The sequence below is a fragment of the Protobothrops mucrosquamatus genome, unplaced genomic scaffold (assembly GCF_001527695.2).
Source record: "Protobothrops mucrosquamatus isolate PMUCROS unplaced genomic scaffold, P.Mucros_1.0 scaffold49, whole genome shotgun sequence".
NCBI lineage: Eukaryota > Metazoa > Chordata > Lepidosauria > Squamata > Viperidae > Protobothrops > Protobothrops mucrosquamatus.
Window position 1 is genome coordinate 529962 of NW_015386431.1, and position 19936 is coordinate 549897.

Consider the following 19936-nt stretch of genomic DNA (forward strand, 5'->3'; position numbering starts at 1 on the left):
GACCTAGGACAATACAGAGGGGCACCCATTTCCCTAAATCTTGACCCGACAGTCACCCTAATTAGAATTAAACCACGCAGAGTGCCCTTCACTTTAAAACCAAAAATTGATGCGGAGCTGGACAAACTAGTACAACAGGGAGTGCTCCAACCCATGGACAGTAGCCTGTGGGAGACTCCCATAGTGACCCCAGTGAAGCCTAATGGGGATGAACGCATCTGTGCAGACTACAAGTGCACAATCAACAAGGCACTTCAGCAGTACGCTTACCCAGTTCCAGTGGTAAGCCACATTCTAGCCTCGCTTCAAGGAGGCCGTTTGTTTGCCAAGCTAGACCTTGCACAAGCTTACCAACAGCTGCCAGTTGATGATGCTACAGCAGAAGCACAGACCATCATCACCCACAGAGGGGCATTCTGAGTATGCTGCCTGCAGTTTGGAGTAAGTATAGCCCCCGGCTTGTTTCAAAGCATCATGGAAAGGACACTAAAAAATATACCTGGCATCTGCCCTTATTTTGATGACATCTTAATTGCAGGAGAGTCAGATGCAGTCTTAGCTGAACGACTCAGGGCTGCAGTCTTAGCTGAACGACTCAGGGCTGTACTTTCCGTGAGGCGGGGCTTAAGTTAAAAAAGGACAAGTGCCAGATTGGCATGGACTCTACTGAGTTCCTGGGATTCCAGATAGATGCTGCTGGGATCCATCTATCCGAGGCTAAACTCAAAGCTATTCAGCAACTCCCAAGACCTAAATCTAAGGGGGAGCTGTAGGCATTTTTAGGACTATTAAACTTTTATCACTTGTTCTTGCCACACAAAGCAGCATTGGCAGAACCACTCCACTGTCTGCTAGACAAGAAAGCACCTTGGGTGTGGACAAACAATCATGACAAGGCATTCAGAGCAGTCAAATCACTGCTATCGTCAAGCTCCGTGCTAGCTTACTTTAACGAAAATCTGCCAGTGACATTAGCACGTGATGCCTCGCCTTATGGCATTGGAGCAGTGTTAAGCCATCAAATGCCAGATGGTCATAAAGCCCCTATTGTTTACTATTCTAGGACATTATCTCCTGCTGAAAGGAACTATGCTCAAATCGACAAAGAAGCTCTCGCTATTGTCGCAGGAATTAAGAAATTCCATGATTTTTTATACGGGCGACCCTTTGTAGTTTTTACAGATCAAAAGCCACTGCTTGGCCTTTTTATGGTTGACAAGCAGACTCCACAGATCCTGTCACCAAGGATGCTGTGATGGTTAATCTTTATGGCTGCATATTCAAACAGGCTAGTACATAATCCTGGTAAGGAAATGGACCATGCTGATGCACTCAGCCGACTGCCCCTGCCACAAACAGATCCAGATACAGCCCCTGCAGCTTGCATCCTGGCAATCCAGGATCTTCCAGAGACACCCTTACATGCAGGAGATGTGGCCGCTGAAACTGCCACTGACAGAACGCTCAGCCACGTTCTTAACTGAGTGTTGAGGGGGTGGCGAGAAAATAGACCAGGTCCAGAGTTTCAACAGTATGCTTGCAGAAAAGATGAGCTGTCAGCCCACAAGGGTTATGTACTGTGGGGAAGCAGAGTAATTGTCCCGCCCAATTTGCAAGCCAGAGTCTTAGAATCCCTGCATGAGGGACATCCAGGTATCGTAAGAATGAAAGCACTTGCAAGAAGTTACTTGTGGTGGCCTGGCCTGGACAAGGACATAGAGGCTCAAGTAAGAAGCTGCCAGGTCTGCCAAGACACCTGTCCAGAAATGCCCCAGGCACCTGTGCACTGCTGGGAGACCATGCAAGCCCCATGGTCTCGCGTGCACATTGACTTTGCGGGTCCATTCCAGGGACAGATATTCCTCATTGTTGTGGACAGTTATTCAAAATGGTTAGAGGTAGTACCTGTCCAATCTATGACTATGACCAGGGTCATCCAGGAACTGCGCCGGTTGTTTGCCACACACGGGCTGCTGGACGTTATTGTGTCTGACAATGGGGCACAATTCACAACAGCAGAATTCCAGTCATTCCTTAATGCTAACATGATTAGACACACCACTTCGGCTCCGTTCCATCCAGCTACCAACAGCCAGGCTGAACGGATGGTAAGGTCTACGAAAGAATCCCTGAAAAGACTGACCAAAGGGGACTGGAATCATCGCCTGGCATACTTTCTGCTATGCCAGCACACAATGCCAAGTACCGCAATGGGACGCAGCCGAGCTGAACTAAGGTGGGGGTGTCGGCTCACAACAAAGCTAGACCGCCTCCACCCTGACAGAATAGCGGTAGAAATGGTGAAACTCAAGCCTCCCCAGAATTTACAATTGGGTGAGCATGTTTGGCCTAGGAACTATGGGCAGGGGGCACCATGGGTATCTCCTACAATTACGAAAGTGTCAGGGCCACTATCGTATGAGGTGGCTCTGGACGATGGTTGTGTGATCCGATGGCACATAGACCAGTTTAGGTGTCGGCAGACGAGCCAGAGCTCAGGTGCAGAAATTGAAAGGACTATAGACACTCAGGGCGAAGTGGATATACCAGTATCGCTCACACCTGCCAAGACTGTGCCCACCAAGGCAGAGGCACCAAGGATTTTTGCATCACCTCTGCCGCCAAATGACTTGGACGCACACAGCGGCACAGGTCTATTGCCTCTGCGGTCAAATAACTCTAACAGCTATAAAGGCACAGGTCTACCCAATGCAGAAAACCGGCAAGTCGAGATGGAAACCCAACCAGCTTTGCTGCGTTCTGACAGAACTCGCAACCCACCAGCTTACCTCAAGGACTATGTACATAAAGTATACAAAAAGTCATTTTATCCTGGGGGAAGGGGTGTTATGTATTAATATCAAGAGTTATGTGTATAGTTTAAGTGTGTCTCCAACTGTTTTGGAGGGAAGTTTAAGTTTGAGTTTGAACGGGAAAAAAACATTTGAATTGATTGGCCGTTGCCTACAGGCGGCAAGTATAAATAGCCGTCATTCTGTCTGTTAAGCCAGTTTTGTTTTCTGTTGCAATAAATAAAGTTGCATCCAGCCGGTCTAGTCAATGTCTCCCAAAACCCACTATACAACAGGTTCCTAAGAGGAATGCCCAAATAGAGCTTTGTTGTGGATGTTTTCTCAAAAGTAAATCCTACTATGTTCAGTGAAACTTATGCCTAGGAATGCCTGCATAAGATTGCAAGCCAGAGTGTTAGTAATACAGATAGTGTTTGATTTATGACACAATTGGGATCAGAATCCATTGAAGATGAGGCAGTCACAAAGCAAGTCATCACATGATCTCACCCAATTTTACAACTGTTTTACCGCAATCATTAAGCAAATTGTTAAGCAACTCCAGTTCCTCAATGGACATTTTTTTGCTGGAAACTGCCAAAAAAAGTAAAAAATTACAAGCACATGACTACAAGATGCTGCAAAGTTATAAATGCAAGCCAGCTGCCAAGCATCTAAATTATGATCACATGACCACAGGGATAGTGTGATTCTTGTAAGTTTGAGTGCCAGTTGTAAATAACTTTTCCCAAGGCCATCATAACTTAAAACCATTATTAAACTAACAGTCATGATTTGAGGACTTGATTTTACTAATATATATTTAATTTAAAAGGGGGGAGAATGGAATCTTTATGCTTCCTATTTTTCTGAGACAAAATTCCCTGATTTTGTAATACATTTTGGAGGACTCTGAAAACTTTGCTGTTTTAGTGAGTGCCATATGATTTTGCAAACCTTTGCTTTATGCCTTGGACTGAATGCCCTGAAGATGTGTCCTTAACTAATATTTCCTCTCTTCTATGCTTTACAACTGTTTCTGTATTACTACAATCCAACTAATTCAAGTAGATAAACATATGGGAATGAACACTAATTTGCTATCAAAGTAGATACCGCATTTTTCAAACCAAAACAAAAAAGTATAACTCTGAACATGTCAGACTAGCCTTACATTATCAGGTAGGTTTTAAATGAGAAGAGAGAAAGAATACTATACCAACCAGAATCAACCTGGCTAATGTGTTACCATTTTGCTGTTTCCCATCATCTGTTCCCTACCACCATGAGGTCATTGAGGTACCATCTGGACCTTCAGTACTGAAGTCCAGCCTTGACTGCACAGTTGATTTAGTATAAAAATATAAAGGACAATTTGCTGCCCAATCACGAGACACAAAATCAGCTGCCTAGAGAGCAACTTCACTGCCCAACAGTGAAGTTGGGCAGAGTTTGCAGTCATTGGGTGTTTTTGGCTCTCAGCAATGAAGTCTACAACTGCAGCAAAAAACACAAACCCAAACAAAAGCTTTGATCACAAGCAGTCAAAAATGCATGATACCCTTGCGTATCTGCAAACTGTTTAAGCAAATGAACAGCTGCACAATTATTCTTTTCACAGCCATCAGAAGTGCCAATGGTGAAGCAACATTACAAGATGTTAATACAGAATTAATCTATAAAGCCACAAAGGAATTTCTCCACTATTCCCACAAGTGTTTAAAACCACTATACAACTTCGGCTTTCCCTTCCCCACATATTTGTCAACTGGTTGTTTTATTTTCAGCTCTATGTTACTGTTCATTGATTTTATTTATAACTAACTATTCTGGCAATACTGTTGGCTATCCTAAAAGCACTCAGATAGAAGGCCTGAAATTAGATTGCAGTAATAAAGAAGTAATAAATACTTGCCATGCAGGGAATATTTTTTCTGATATTTTTGTAACATTATGTAAATTCAGCAGAAGGAGGAACTTCCTCTCCATCCTCTGTTTAGCTAAGGGAAAAGTAGAAAATGCTGCTTCCAGAAATAAAAGGACACAAAATAAAATGTGGAGTTAACCCAGCACACAATGACAGTCCTTGGCATTTCACATGGCAATAATCTGTCTTGCAAATGTGACACAATCTGTGGTTTAGAATGTCTCTCTTCTGTCTTTTTCTTCTACATTTTTCTTTTAGTTATGACTGTGAGTCAGCTTATTCATCAGATGATATGCATAGTACTGCAATCTTCAACATGTTTATTTAGAACTTTGCTCCACTGTGTTTAAAGGACCTTGCTTCCAGATAACTATGGATAAACTTAGTGGTCTTCCATGCATTTTCAAGGGAATAGAAAATCATTTAAATCAAGATTTTCAATAGCCTGTTCATACAATTACTTTTAGTGCAGATCTCAATATGGGAGGAGTAATGAGAAGCACTTCCCCTACTAAGTTGCATTACAGGCATAGGAGAAAGCTTGGTTATTCACCCACTTATACCCACAGTCTAACAAACCTTGATTGACAGGAAGGTCTTTATTCCAAAGGACTATTCTCTTCAAGAATGAGTGCATGGGTTAATGTCCACAGTTAGTTAAATCCTAAAGAAAGCAGGGTTTAGTGGAAAAGGGAAATGCAACATCAGAGTTTTAAAGTGAGGTCACTATGTATGTCTAGTCTAGTGGCCAAGGATGCTCCAAAAAAGACAGATCGTCAGGGGAAGGGAAACTATGAGTATAGGGGAGAATTTCCACAGTGGCTAAGAAAGGGAGATACAACATAAGATATTATTGCATATAGTTTGGTTGCCACAATATAAAAAAGATGTTTAGACTAGAAAAAGTGCAGAGAAGAGCAACAAAGATTTTTAGGGGACTGGAGGCTAAAACATATAAAGAACGGTTGCTGGAATTGGGTATGTCTAGTTTAATGAAAAGAAGGACTAGGGGTGACATGATAGCAGAGTTCCGATATCTCAGGGGTTGCCACAAAGAAGAGGGAGTCAAGCTATTCTCCAAAGCACCTGAAGGCAGGACAAGAAGCAACAGGTGGAAACTAATCAAGGAGAGAAGCAACCTAGAACTAAGGAGAAATTTCCTGACAGTTAGAACAATTAATCAGTGGAACAACCTGCCCTCAGAAGTTGTGGGTGTTCCAACACTGGAAGTTTTTAACAAGAGACTAGACAACCATTTGTCTGAAATGGTATAGGGTTTCCTGCCTGAGCAGGGGGTTGGACTAGAAGACCTACAAGGTCCTTTCCTACTCTTTTATTCTGTTATATTAGATTGCCATTTCCTGGGATGAGGAATCAGCAACTTAGTTCCTATTCCTATTTAACAATATAACAGAGTTGAAAAGGAGCTTGTAGGTCTTCTAGTCCAACCCCTTGCTCAAGCAAGAAACCCTGTATCATTTCAGACAAGTGGTTGTCCAATCTCTTCTTTAAAACCTTTAGTGATTGCTAGCCCAAATATCTCATTTCAAGGTCCTGGATGACCTAATATTCATATATTATAAGACCATCCATCTTCATAATGAAATCATGGAAAGAAGATGAACCTGGCATGTATTACTGAAACTTGGCTGGGCTAGGATGAATGGGTTGGTTATTGGAAATTTGACTGACTAGGTTTTGGGTGCTGCAACAGATGCCACTCTAAAAAAAGGAGGGGGATACCACTCACAAAAAGAAAAGATGGATGGGGTGATTAATGGCATGTTAATGATCATCTGAGAGATGTATTAGTGACTAAATATCCAGCTTGGCAGGAAACTGGATATGAGTATATTTGATGAATATGCTTATCATTCTAGATAGGTTTGCATACTGCTGGTCTTTCTCACAACCTGCTATCCAGTGGCAATATGGAATGAGATGACAGAGAGACTTGTAGAGATATCTGGAATTATTTTGAACCTGTGGAATTTGAGAAAGTGAATAGGTTTCTCAATAGTATGAATTTAGCCATCCATGGGCTAGATTCTTGCCCCTCGTGGCTTGTTCAAATGTCAAGGTATTGATTTAACTGCTACCAGCTTATGTAATGTAAGATGTCATGTAATGGTGGGAATGACTCATCAGGGTCTGTGTCTCTTTAAGAGCATTTGTATAAAGGAAAGGCTCTGCTGATGTGTTCTCTCTCTTCTGTTTCCTACTGTAACTGCTGTGTGTTGGATCCTGCTGTATTAACATGTGTATATATATTGTTCCTGTTGTATGTTATTGTAGATAGTGTAATATAAACCACCATTTAATACAAACCACCATCAGCATACTGGGAGGAGGTTTCGTAGTATCTCGTCTGAATGAGACAAACCACCTCTCCTGGTGTCTGAAGATGGAGATGTACCAGCGAAGGGAGGAGTTATGGATGATAGTTACTGATCCACCTGCAGCCCTTGATGATGGGGACTGGAGAAAGAATGAGAAAGCATTGGCCAGCATAATCCTGAGTTTGGAGGATAGCCAGCTGATACACGTAAGGGGTCTCTGGTTTGCTAAAGAGTGCTGGGAAGCTTTGTGCAGTGTGTACATGAGACTGCGAGCAGCAAAGTAATGCTGACAAGGAAGCTATATAAGACCCAACTGAAACCGAGAGAGAGCATGTCTATGCATTTGCAGTCCATGAGAAAGACATTCCTAGAGTTAGAAGAAAGAGGAATGACTTTTACTGAAGCACACAAGGTGTATGTGGTACTCAGTTCACTGGATACTTCATGGAATGTCCTAGTGACCAGTTTAGAGTCCATGCAGGAGAGGGACTTAACCATGAATTATTGACTGGCCAGTTGCTGGAGGAGGAACAGAAACAGCTGGAAAGGCAGCAGAGAGGGGGTGACAACAACGCACAAACCAGGCCTAGAACTACAACATCCAAAGATGCCAGCAGGGCAGCCGAGAATGTTTGTATGGTGAAAGGCTACTTCAAGTGTAGTTCTACAGAGCATCTCCAGAGACGCTGCCCTGAGAAGAGAAACAGAGGAGCAGCGAGACAAGGTCGTAGAGCTACACAACCAACATTTTCCCTGGCACCAACTTTAATGGAGAAAAACACTTGGTTGTTGGACAGTGGGGCAAGTCAGCATATTGCAAATGACTCACAAATGTTTTCAAGCCTAAGACCAGCTAAGCAAATATTTGTTAGCTTGGCTAATGGACAACAGTTTGTTGTTAAAGGGGAAGGTAAAGTTTATGTAACTGGTATTGGAGAAACTTTGGATAATGTATTATATGTACCAGTGTTAGGCCATAATTTACTCAGTATTTTGAGCTTAGATAATATGGGGAATGAAGTAATGTTTGCAAAGGGTCAATACACCATTAGGAAAGGTGAGAGGATTTGTGCACAAGGTGTTAAACTACACAATTTATACGTGTTAGAGAAGCAGCAGGATGGTTGTGCACGAACACTTACAAACACTCCCATGCATGATAATTGCGTACATCTTATTACATAGGTCATTCAAATTTTAGAGTGCTGCAAAGGATGCCAGAAGACCTATCTGAAAGACTTAACATTAAGCAATGCAACACATATTTAGATTGTGCTATTTGTAAGGAGTCAAAGTCCAGAGTGTATCCTGTAAGTAAGAAAAGCTCAAGGCAAACAAACAGAATTTTGCAGTTAATGCACACTGATTTAATTGGTCCTATGGTGTCTTCCCTAGGAGGAGCTAGGTACATACTAGTCTTAGTAGATGACTACACCATATATGGGTTTTGCTATTTATTAAAGAGCAAAACAGAAGTTCTACAACAGTTCAGGCAAGGGGTGAACTTTGTAGAGTGAAGATATAGCCATAAAGTATGCCAACTGCAAACAGACAGGAGAACAGAGTTCATGCCTGACAATTTCCAAAAGTGGTGGGGAACTTAGGCATAAGGCATAGATGTACAAATCCGTACTCTCCAGCAGAAAATGGAGTTGCTGAACAGAGGAATGGCGTATTGCAAACCATGAAAGGCTCACTGCTGGCAGATGCAGGAATGAGTAAAATGTACTGGGGGGAAGCCATGAAAACAGCCAACTATTTAGTAAACAGGGTATGGAGTGTTTCTATAAATGAAACTCCATATTACCTGTTATATGGAAGGAAACCTTTGTTGGCTCACCTAAGGACATTTGGCAGTTATGCCTGGGTGCATATTCCCAAAAGTACCAGAAGGAAAGGCCAGGAAAAGGCCAGGAAACTTAGGTTTGTTGGATATGAGCCAGATTCCAAAGGATATAGATTCACAGATGAAACTAAGAAGGTTGTGATTTCAAGGTCTGCTAGTTTTGCAGAACAAAACAATTGGGACAGGATGCATGCTAACACCGAGGTGTTCATGCCAATATGTAGCACTAGTTCTCAGGAAGAAGAGGCTACACAACGCCCAATTAAGAAAGAACAGGATAGCAGGTCAGAAATAGAAGGAATAGAAGAGTGTAGACCTGAGGTAAAGAGAGAAGTCACAGAAACAGATGATACCGAGGAGGTCTGAACGTAGCAATAAAGCGTACCTCCTGATTGGTTCACAGCAAGTGGGGTTAAAGCGTATAGTGTAAGGTATGAACCCCATAATTACCAAGAGATGATGTCATTGCCTAAAGTAAAACAGGATAAATGGAAGGAGGCTATGGATAGAGAAATGGAGTCTATGAATGTGAATCAGGTGTTTACCCTTATGAGATAACCAGAAGGAAAAAAGGCTGTGGGGTGTAAATGGGTATAAAAAAAGAAGGTTTTACACAATAATGAACTGCGGTATAAGGCATGGTTAGTTGCGCAAGGATTTACACAGAGAAAAAATGTTCTGAATTAACCTGGTATCTCCAATTACTAAGAGATGTACGTATTGATGTAAAAGAAGCTGTGCCAATATTTGAGGACAATGTTGCATGTATAAAGATGGCAATGGGACAACGTATTGGAAGCAGAAGCAAACATAAAATATTGTAATGTCAAGGAGGCTGTAAAGGATAAACTGATAAAGTTACAGCATTGTTCCACTGACAACAATATAACCAATATGTTGACTAAGTCTTTAAATGCAGGCAAGCATCAAGAGTATATAAAAGCATTTGGGTTAACAGCTGTTTAGCTTTAAATGGGAGGAGTGTCAAGGTATTGATTTAACAGCTAACCATGTAAGATGTAATGTAATGGTGGGAATGACTCAGTAGGGTCTGTGTCTCTTTAAGAGCATTTGTATAAAGGAAAGGCTCTGCTGATGTGTTTTCTCTCTTCTGTTTCCTGCTGTAACTGCTGTGTGTTGGATTCTGCGGTATTAACACATGTATGTCTATTGTTCCTGGTGTATGATATTGTAGATAGTGTAATATAAACCACCATTTAATATAGACCACTGTTTACTGTGTTTACTCCTAGGTTATCTCAGTGCAATAAGACTGTGCATGCTCTAACATCAAATTGTCAAGGAGGCAACAGAAGGTTGGACTTAAAGAGTACAAAACGCTTCAATGAGGGAAGTAATGGTTCACTACCATGTTTTGGCTCTTGGTTGAGATTGTACTCTCTAGGAGCTGGAATCTTGATATTGTAGGATTTCAGACTGCATACCAGCCTTTGCATATATGTGAAACTTTTTTCTGCCGAAAACTACTCTGTGTCATGGATGACTACAGGTTCACTGATGTCACCAGCATGAACGAGGGGATGGAGGGGCTATTTGGTGGTCCACATTTTAAGGTGTCAACTGAACAGGCTAACAAAGATTTTTATTTAAATGCTTCACCCATTAAAGATGCATTTGCTTACTTTAAACAAATCAATATTTTTTCAGCCCTTCTGTAGAATTGGCATGCTTATATTGTCTAGCGTTAAAATTAATGACCACATCTGCAAAACATTTTATGCACTTTAAAGCACTATATAAATGCTAAGTATCTGTTTATTATTCTGGTTAACTTTGCTATGCATCTGTAGTCATTTGTTTTCCCTGAAATGTTGTAGGGGATGAGATGTTGTTTTCTTCTTTCAGTTACCTGTAACCTTTGAGAATATAAATTAAAACATGTATAGCATTAGGAACAGGGATGCTTGGTTCTCAGTTGTGGAATTTTCACAGAGACTCTCTAAATGATATTGGGCTTTCTGGCAGATACATTCTTCCAAACTTAAGTCCTGAAGTTATTTCCAAGCCACTTATATTGATGTTAGGACAGTGAGCTACACTGAAGTCAGTATTCCCAATTCTTCAGGATAGTAATTGATAATTACTGGTAATTACATTTGGCTTACAAATGATTATCTTTCAAAAAATTCCAGTGTTGATATATGTTTGTGTAGCCCTATGATAATAATTCTTTAAACTTTTAAAAACCATTCTTCTTAGCATTTCACAGATGAAAAGAGGATGCCCCTCTTATAATGTTTCTCCTATCGAGCCCTGACATACTGCTAAAGAATGTATACTTTATTAAACATTATTCTATTCTAATATTTAATTAAAAACAGCACCGCATTCATTCCTAGCAGCAGCATCTACAGGATGGGCTAATAGCTGCCATGATGCAAACTCTGCCCCCTTTGTGCTCATGTTAATGAAGGCATCAAATCCTGTGGATGCCTCTGTTTTTCTGGATTAAAGATTAAAACATATAATCCACTGATAAAGTTATCACAATATTCCTGAGCAGATTCAATGCATAAACCAATAGCATTTCAGTAGAGCCACACCCTTTCTCCATGCTCAGAAATATCATATCCCTCCCCCTCTATTGAGAGAGGGCTCTTCAGCCTTAATGTAGATGGCCTCTTTGACCCCCCCCCTTTCAATCCCAATGGTGGGTCCAAAGAGAAACAGAGGGGGGGATATGATACCACCATTTCCTGTTTACAATACAGTCCTTTCAGCAGTTCCAAGAATGTTCCACTCCTATTTGCATGGGTGACCTTGAGGGCACAGATAAATCTACAAGTGGCCTCAACAATTCTCAGAAAGAGTGCTAACAACCAGATGATTGCAAGGAATATAAATCCTTCCATCCTCCACTATTCAGTCAGAACTGAAGAAGCTTCTTGGATGAGAAACAAAATGTTTTCAAGGAAAAATAAAATCCAGTTGCCTTTTGAAAAAGCACCTTTGGGGGTTTGACCTCATCCTACACATTATTTGCCCTGACCATCCTGGGCACAATCAAAGCCTGCATTTCTACATGCAACACAGGAGGCATATAAAAAAGATATTGTGGTTTGATCCCACTATCATGCCCACCATCTTGACTTTTCTAATTACCTCTGTAGAAGGCTCTGAACTCATTCCTGTAATCTTGTACAAAGAGACCAATGGTTTAGTTTCCACTTTTCAGCACTAGCTTAAAATAGCACAATCAATAGCAATAAAAGAAAGAATTATGTTTTTAATACATAAGTGCCTGAGAACTGAAAACAATTTCAGAATAAAGGGAGAAAAACATGGGAAAAAGTTAATTAGTATCTGATAGCAATTGTTTTAATTGGACATATTTGTAAGTAGCACTTTAAAAGAAACAATTAATGAAGGCTAATATAAAGATCATTTTTGAAATAATTGATTTTTTTTATTCATACAGAAAAAATAGAGGTTAAAGCAAATCTAACACTATGAGATTGTACATTTAGAAAGAGATTGCAGGTTACACTAATACTAGTTAAGTTAAGTTAAGTTAAGTTAAGTTAAGTTAAGTTAAGTTAAGTTAAGTTAAGGTAAGGTAAGGTAAGGTAAGGTAAGGTAAGGTAAGATAAGATAAGATAAGATAAGATAAGATAACCTTTGTTGTTATTTTTTTACTATGGGCACAACGGCACACATCAAAAATGAAATTTAGTTGCCCGCTCTCAAAGTGAAACACATACATGACACACACCTAAACATACTATGTACAACATATGTATAGACCCACACCCCTACATATACATAACAAATAAGTATTAAATACTGTCCATCTTGAATATATAACGGAAGGAGGAAGCTTGAGAGTTCACAAGGTTAATGCTGTATGGAATGAAACTAAGGCTGAATTCAAATATCCAAACATATGTACTATATAATGTACATACTGTACATACACTGGATACTAGTTTTCTCAAAATGATTAAAATCTGGAGAATTAGCTCAAGTTTCATAACTTCAATAAGTTAATGCATACCCATAAACTTAAATTCGACATGGTGAAAGCAAGCATTTCCTAAACTAAGGGACATAATTTTCAGTGCAAAAAAACTAGGGATTCTTTTTTACATAACTTTCAACAGAAAAAAAAAATTGTGAGAACTGTTTCTGAGATGGTATTCTGAGATACTCCAGCTCCATTTTTTCTTTGTATTCAAAGAAATTTGGATTCACATGTAGAATTCTGATACAAAGTTTTTCCACTCCTGCAAATCCATTTTTGTTTTTGTACATCAGGCAGAACTATACTGAATTCCTGTCCACTGAATACTCTGTGTATAATTGCCTACAATATCAATACTTTCTTATTGTAGGCCTTATTTTCATCTTCATTTCATCTATAGGCTAATGCAAAAATATATACATTTCCTTCACAATGCAGTTTGCAAAAGCTTAACTGGAAAAATATAGTACAATGGGTCTAAATTACATCCATTCAAATCTGTATCCTAAAGTGGTTTTTTTTCAATCAGGTATGTTTCAGATATATTGGATCCACAATTTCTATAATTCCCTATGTCCTTAAGGAGTATGGACAATGGCTGGCAAGAAATTCTGGGACTACCATAGTAGTCCCATCACATCTGGAAAACAGTGAAGTAAAAACACTTTCTGGAGGGTTTCAGGATATCTTGGAAAGGAAGGGAGGGAGGGAGGGAAATGACCATACATTAAAGGTAGCATGATTGTACGGCAAGAGAGGGATGGGCTCTATAACCTAATTTAGGCAGCATACTAAGCAATAGCCTGCTTGACCATAGCTTGTTAAACAATCCAACATTAGCTGGATTCTTAAACACATAGCCATGTTCAGTATTCATTCATCAAATGATACTAAAATTAGTGAAAACAGTTGGTTTAGTGCATTGTGTGAACACAGCCTATATTTGGGGGTGATTGAAATGACTAGCTTGCCCCCACCCCTACATTTAGTAAATTTAGAAGAACTGGCAGATTCTTAACACAGAATGAAATCTCACATTTTAAATGATGGTGACTTACAGTAGCAAGTTTTTGGACATCTTCATCAGATGCTCCCAGGGAGGCCAAACCAATCTCTTGAGAAAACTGGGCAAATTTGGGATCAGCAAGCAGAGGCACATGTCCCAGGAGTTCATGGCATGTATCCCTGCCACAGAAAAAAAAATGCAATGTTAGTACGTGTCTGAAAACACTGTGATATAAATTCACATAGAGCACTGCAACAATTCCCAAATAGTATGTTCAGCATGTTCTTTTTCAAAATGAAAGAGAACTATCATAAAGGTTGCTTCAAAGGTTGAATCTTTTATTTGCAGCAGTAAAACAGCCTATTTATTTATTTTTGATTCGCTCCCTTATATTGTTTTATCTTTGACAAAAATATGAACTTGGTCTAAAAGATATAAAATACCAACCAGTTTTCATGGAAAGAAATGCTTCTTTTTAATTTTTTAAAAAAGCCTTCTTGCTTTTTATAGCTTTTTAAAAATCTCCCATTGTCTCTTTGCACAAGCAAAAATAGTATTGGTATTATAAATGTGTGTTTGTGTGTGTGGATTTTGGTGTCTCTGTATTTATTTCTACATTCAACGGTATTGAGTATTACATTTAGTTCCTCATTATATTTACGACCCCTTCCCAACAAAAACAATGAGTTATTCATACCAACCTATCCATTTTTCTTCACTAGATCACAGATGTGTATGTAAGTATCAGAATTCAGAACAATTAAGTAACTGTGTGTGAATATGAAAATAGAGAAGTTAAGAGTCTGTTTATTTTCTTTTTTATTGTTTTACAATATAGAACCAATGTCAAGGGGTTTGTGATTAAGTTTAGATCTAATAGACTTAGCATTCATTTTTGGTTCTGAACTGCCACCTTGTGCTTTTTATAAAAGACTCCATTTTAGGGAATAGGATTGTCTTGTAACTAAATGAACATAATCTAAACTCATGATTCAAGTACATACATCTAGTTTAGCTTTACAATATCCCTTTCTTTTCACTAATAAGGCTTCCTCCAAGAGAGCCATGAGATTGATTTTTGGTCCCACCCTACATGTGAAAGCCAGCTGGTGACTTTGAGCAGCCACTCTCTCAGCCCAACTCATCTCACAAGGTTGCTGTTGTGGGAAAAATAGGAGGAGGAAAGTATATTTGGTATGATTTCTGTTAAATTCGCGGGTTAAAGGCATTGCAAGGAAACGAGTAGTGTGAACAGCAAGTCTTCTTTATTCATTCACCAACAAACAGCAACAGAAAAAATGGCGCACAGGCCTTTTATAGTGTCCTTGCAAAGGCCAGCATCAGCCAATGAATGCAAGGCTGTTTTTGCGCCTTGCGCATATGCACAAGGCTGGAGACAGCCAGTCTGGTCCCGGGCAGCCTTGTGGTTTGCCCGGGACCCTTTGCAACATTTCTGAGCCTGCTGAATGATTCAGCAGGCCCAGGACATAACAATTTCCTTCTTGAGTTATTTATAAACATAATAAAGAAGGAAGAAACTCTTTAAAAATCAGTTTTCGTCTCCAAGTACTATAGGTGGGCAGATGGGTAAGTGGGTTGATTGGTTGGCTGATTTCTATTTATATCGAATATATCGAATACATAACTCTGGGTGACTTATACTGTAATTAGTATTCCCAGTCAGTATGTTCAACATATTGGGACCACACCAGTCCTAAAGGAAGTGTATGAATGAGCACTCTTGAATAGAAATGGAATTGCCTTCATTGATTTCAAGACTTGATATCTTGATATGTTTTCTTTTGGGGAGCACAGTGTTGATCTGAGGAGCAGAACCCATGATCCTCATGAGTTTTGCAGTGCTTCAGTTCTCACATTGCCAAGCAAAAGAGTGACAATGAAGCCCTGCTATTGAAAATGAAGTGTCATGTGAAAAAAGCCAAGGGCTATAGGCAGGAAGTCCAGAAACCTGGGGTGTACAGGAGTGAAATGAAGTGGAATGTCCTAAATTAGAACTGTTCAGTGCAACATTTTATCACTGGTTTCACTATTTACTATTAAATTATGTTTACTTGTGAGAGCTTTATTTGCTCGCTCTATTAAATGCATTTTGGTCCTGCTATTTCTGAATGTGATCCCATCTCACATTCCTATTGATGCAACTTATTTCTGGATGTGGCCAGATCCATCATTGCTGATGGTCTAGCCTACTTCCAGGTTACTCAAAAATGAACTAATGCAACTAACTCCTTAATAAGCAGAAAGTATCTACTTACTAATTCCCCAGCAGCAGAGCAGCTATTTCATTTTAGTCACCAAAGCACAGGACAGAGATTCTTCTGAGTATATGGAATACCATATTTTAATTGCACATAAATCACAACACTATCATGATAAGAGAAAAAATATCTTTAATCCTGTACTATAACACCTGTTATCTTTAATTCAATAGGCACTTTGCTAAAATTCTAATGCAGGGCTGTGCTAAAAGTATTAGACTTCGTGTATCTTGTCAAATGTGCATGGTATTTATATCATGGTCTTCTTTTGTCATTGTTCCCAATAGTCTTTCTTTTAAAAGTCATTTGGCTGTAGAATCCAGAACTTTGCCCTGCAGTTCAATCCTATATCACTTATCTCATAGTAAATACTGCCATGGGAAACTATCAAATGAGTATACACAAATGAGCACTACTGAAACACAGTAATCCAAATACTAAAGGATGAATTAAATCTATTGCTGAAAAAAAATGAACTGACGGGGGAAAAGAGAAGAAATTTTAGTTTTTTTCTTTTACTTTTTAGAACTGCAGTTTTAGCATTTTATTTTTTCTTTCATTGTTGTTCTGTTTGAGTTTGTTTTAGTTCATATTATTGCTAGAACTTTCAATAAAAAGTATATTTTTAGAAAATTGATATGGCCTCTAGATAGCAGCAAAGAAATACAAGAGACACCAATGCTGCCATTTAGTGCTTATTCGATTTTTTGCCATTCTGTTATGATACATGACTATTTGGATGTCTCATGTCATGTTCTTATGAATTCACAAAAAAAAACCTTTATTGTATCAGCATCAACAAAGGATAATTGCTTTGGATGACAAAGCATTTAGATGATGTCTCCTAGCAAAAGCTAAAAGATATATAATAAAGTAAGAAATAAATTTCCAGTGCAATGCAGTGCAATGTTTACTCTGAAGAAGTTTCATTGAATCAATGGGACTTAATCTCATGGGAGATAGATAGATAGATAGATAGATAGATAGATAGATAGATAGATAGATAGATAGATAGATAGATAGATAGATAGATAGATAGATAGATAAACTTTATTGTCATTTTTTACTGTGGGCACAATGAAATTTAGTTGCTTGCTCTCAAAGTGTACACAACATATCACACATTTAAACATACTATATACAACAACAACATATTTTTATTTTATTTTTATTATTATTATTATTATTATTATTATTATTATTACTAGTAGTAGTAGTAGTAGTAGTAGTAGTAGTAGTAGTAGTAGTAGTATTGCAGCACCAGTTAGATTATTACCAATAGAAGAGAATATTTGTAGCTGTGGATTGAACTCTGGGGTCTTTGGTGCTCTCTGAGCTTGGTTGTTTGTTTGCAGCTTTTTCATTACCCAACTAGGTAACATTATCAATGCTAGCTGTTAGCACTGAGGAGCTTACCTAGTTAGTTAACAAAATGTCTGCAAGAAAACAACCAAGCTCAGAGGGTACCAATGGCCCATATTTTGGATTGTCTTTCAATCTATATAAATAAAAATGTAAATGTTTGTTTGTTCAAAATCTTAAATCTCCGAAAGTTCTTCACCGATTGCTTTGAAATTTTGACACAACGTTGCATTTGAATACGCGCGTGTTTTTATATACCTACTATTATATAGATGTATAGATGTCACACCTGTGACAGGTAAAAACATGCTTTTTTTGAAAAACAGCGCCATCTGTTGGACGTAAAAGCAACACACGCTAGCATTGTGAAATTAAACATATTACAAACGTGCGCTTTCTCTTTTCTTTCTTTTCCATTTAACCAGACTGAGCCACAGCAACGCGTGGCCGGGTACAGCTAGTAAAGAATAATAAGAAAACAAAGTATATTCAGTTGCATCTAGTTGCACAACTTCCTTCAATTCAAGGGATGCTTCATATTTTGCATGGCATGTTAAGGCTTATATTCCAAAAGTGGGCATTAAGTGAAGAGGCAGGTTTCCAGGGTTTTTAGGGGTGGAAGAAAGAGGCAGAAGTACACTTTTTTTGCCCCTCGAAACTTCCTAAAGCAGAGAGGAAACTACAAGAACCAATTTAATTTTTTTAACCTCCAAAATGATGGGGGAGGTTTGACAGTCACAAAAAGAGATGCTGTTAGGCCACCCTTTTTAGACTTCTGAAGTATATGAAGGGAAAAGGTTTCTAAGAATATATACAAAGTAAAATAAAACTGGCGCTGGTAGAAATAACTATTCCATATAAGCAGAAACTCATCTCCTGGGGCAAGATATGATGGAGAAGATTAAACACTTTCTCCTAATTCAAGTGGAATCTTCCATTTTTTATTTCATACAAGAAAAATCACTAAAAATGCAAACTACTGATAAAGGATGTTATTGTTATTACTATTTTCTGAGTGATGTTAAGAATAGTCATTGGAGGTTGCTTTTTTCTCCCCAAAGTTTATTACTTATTGGGGTTATAATTGAATTTTTATCCTGCCTATCCTCAAAGGAGTCATGGCATTGGACAGGAAGTCTTTTCTGAGTTTTAATCTCATAAACTACTTTGAGCTGAAAATTAGTAATTGCCCCAAATGACGCATTGAATTTTATAGCTGAGTGATGACTTTAACTTGGGACACTATAGTCCCACACTAACAAACTAGCAAATATACCACAGTGGTTCTTCTGTTGGGTTCATCCTCACCAGCATCCTCCTTCTCTTTTATCTCTAACTGACAGGCTCAATTCTAGTATTTGGATCCTGGAAAAAACTATTTCCATTAAACGGATTTGTATAAAAAATTACTAAATCTCTTTTGGTTAGATTCAGAATGGAAACCATTCTCTAAAGTAAGGAGGCTTCTAGACTGCTGATGCTTCTTTGGTATGATAGTTTGATTTGCCCTTCCTCCAAATAAAATCTCAGGATTTTTTAAATTGAGCTTAATCAAATTATTCTTTGCATCCTTCCATAGACAAACTACTTGGGCAGAGGATAGAGCACAACTATAGAACTTAGAGAAAAAAGGAAGGTATGTTGCAGAAACATAGGAACTGTAGCATGTTCTTAGCCTGGCTCGTGGTCATTGAATAATCTAAAGAATAAATTAAATTAAATTTCAAGTTCCTGGACCGTATTTTTAGATAAAGTTTTTATTTTAAAATTTTGCCATTTTCTCTCCCCACCCCTTTGTTCTAAGAGCTCAGAAATGATGTGCATGGTTGTTTAACATGCTTATACATTTTATTATTAGGAGAAAAAAATAGGGCAGTATCAGGGCCCACTTCAAAACCTCATCCCAAGAAAGCAGAACTCATGGAAGCAGTTTCTTTCAAAAGGAACTTTTTTTAGGAGAAGCCAATAGCAGGCATAATAGACAGGATCTGAGGATTTCCCGCTCACATCAATAGGTTAAAGGAGTCCCAAGGAAACCCCACCCCAATAGTTCATCTAGTCAATTCAAATGGGCCAATCCCCAGGTGTTAAGTCCATTGTGGGAAAGAGCTGATAATGCCGGTCTGTCTCAGGCTTGTAGCGATGTTTGTTGGGTCTTCGCACCTTCCCTTCCGAAACAGGAGATAAGCCAGATGGCCGGAGGTACATTCCTTCCCCCTCCCCCTTTCAAGCTGATATCAAGGGGAGACAGTTCAAAGAGCAAGTATTCAGAGACAGCAAAAAAGTTACATTGTAGCAATAGAGAGAAACAAAGAGGCAGCCCTCAGTGTCTTCTCCCCTCCCTTCCAGGAGTATGGCAGAACCCAGAATAATAGAAGAAATAGAAGTAGAAGGAGCCCCCTT

General features: G+C 38.9%; 1 protein-coding gene across 1 annotated transcript in view; it reads right to left on the reverse strand.

Annotated features, from left to right (window-relative positions):
- TPH2 (tryptophan hydroxylase 2) overlaps positions 1 to 19936 on the reverse strand; it is a 120923-nt gene that overhangs the window by 70875 nt on the left and 30112 nt on the right. Inside the window, exon 8 of the mRNA XM_015811810.1 lies at positions 13945 to 14071. Coding sequence (XP_015667296.1) covers positions 13945 to 14071 — 127 coding nt within the window. The remainder of the gene's footprint in view (positions 1 to 13944; positions 14072 to 19936) is intronic.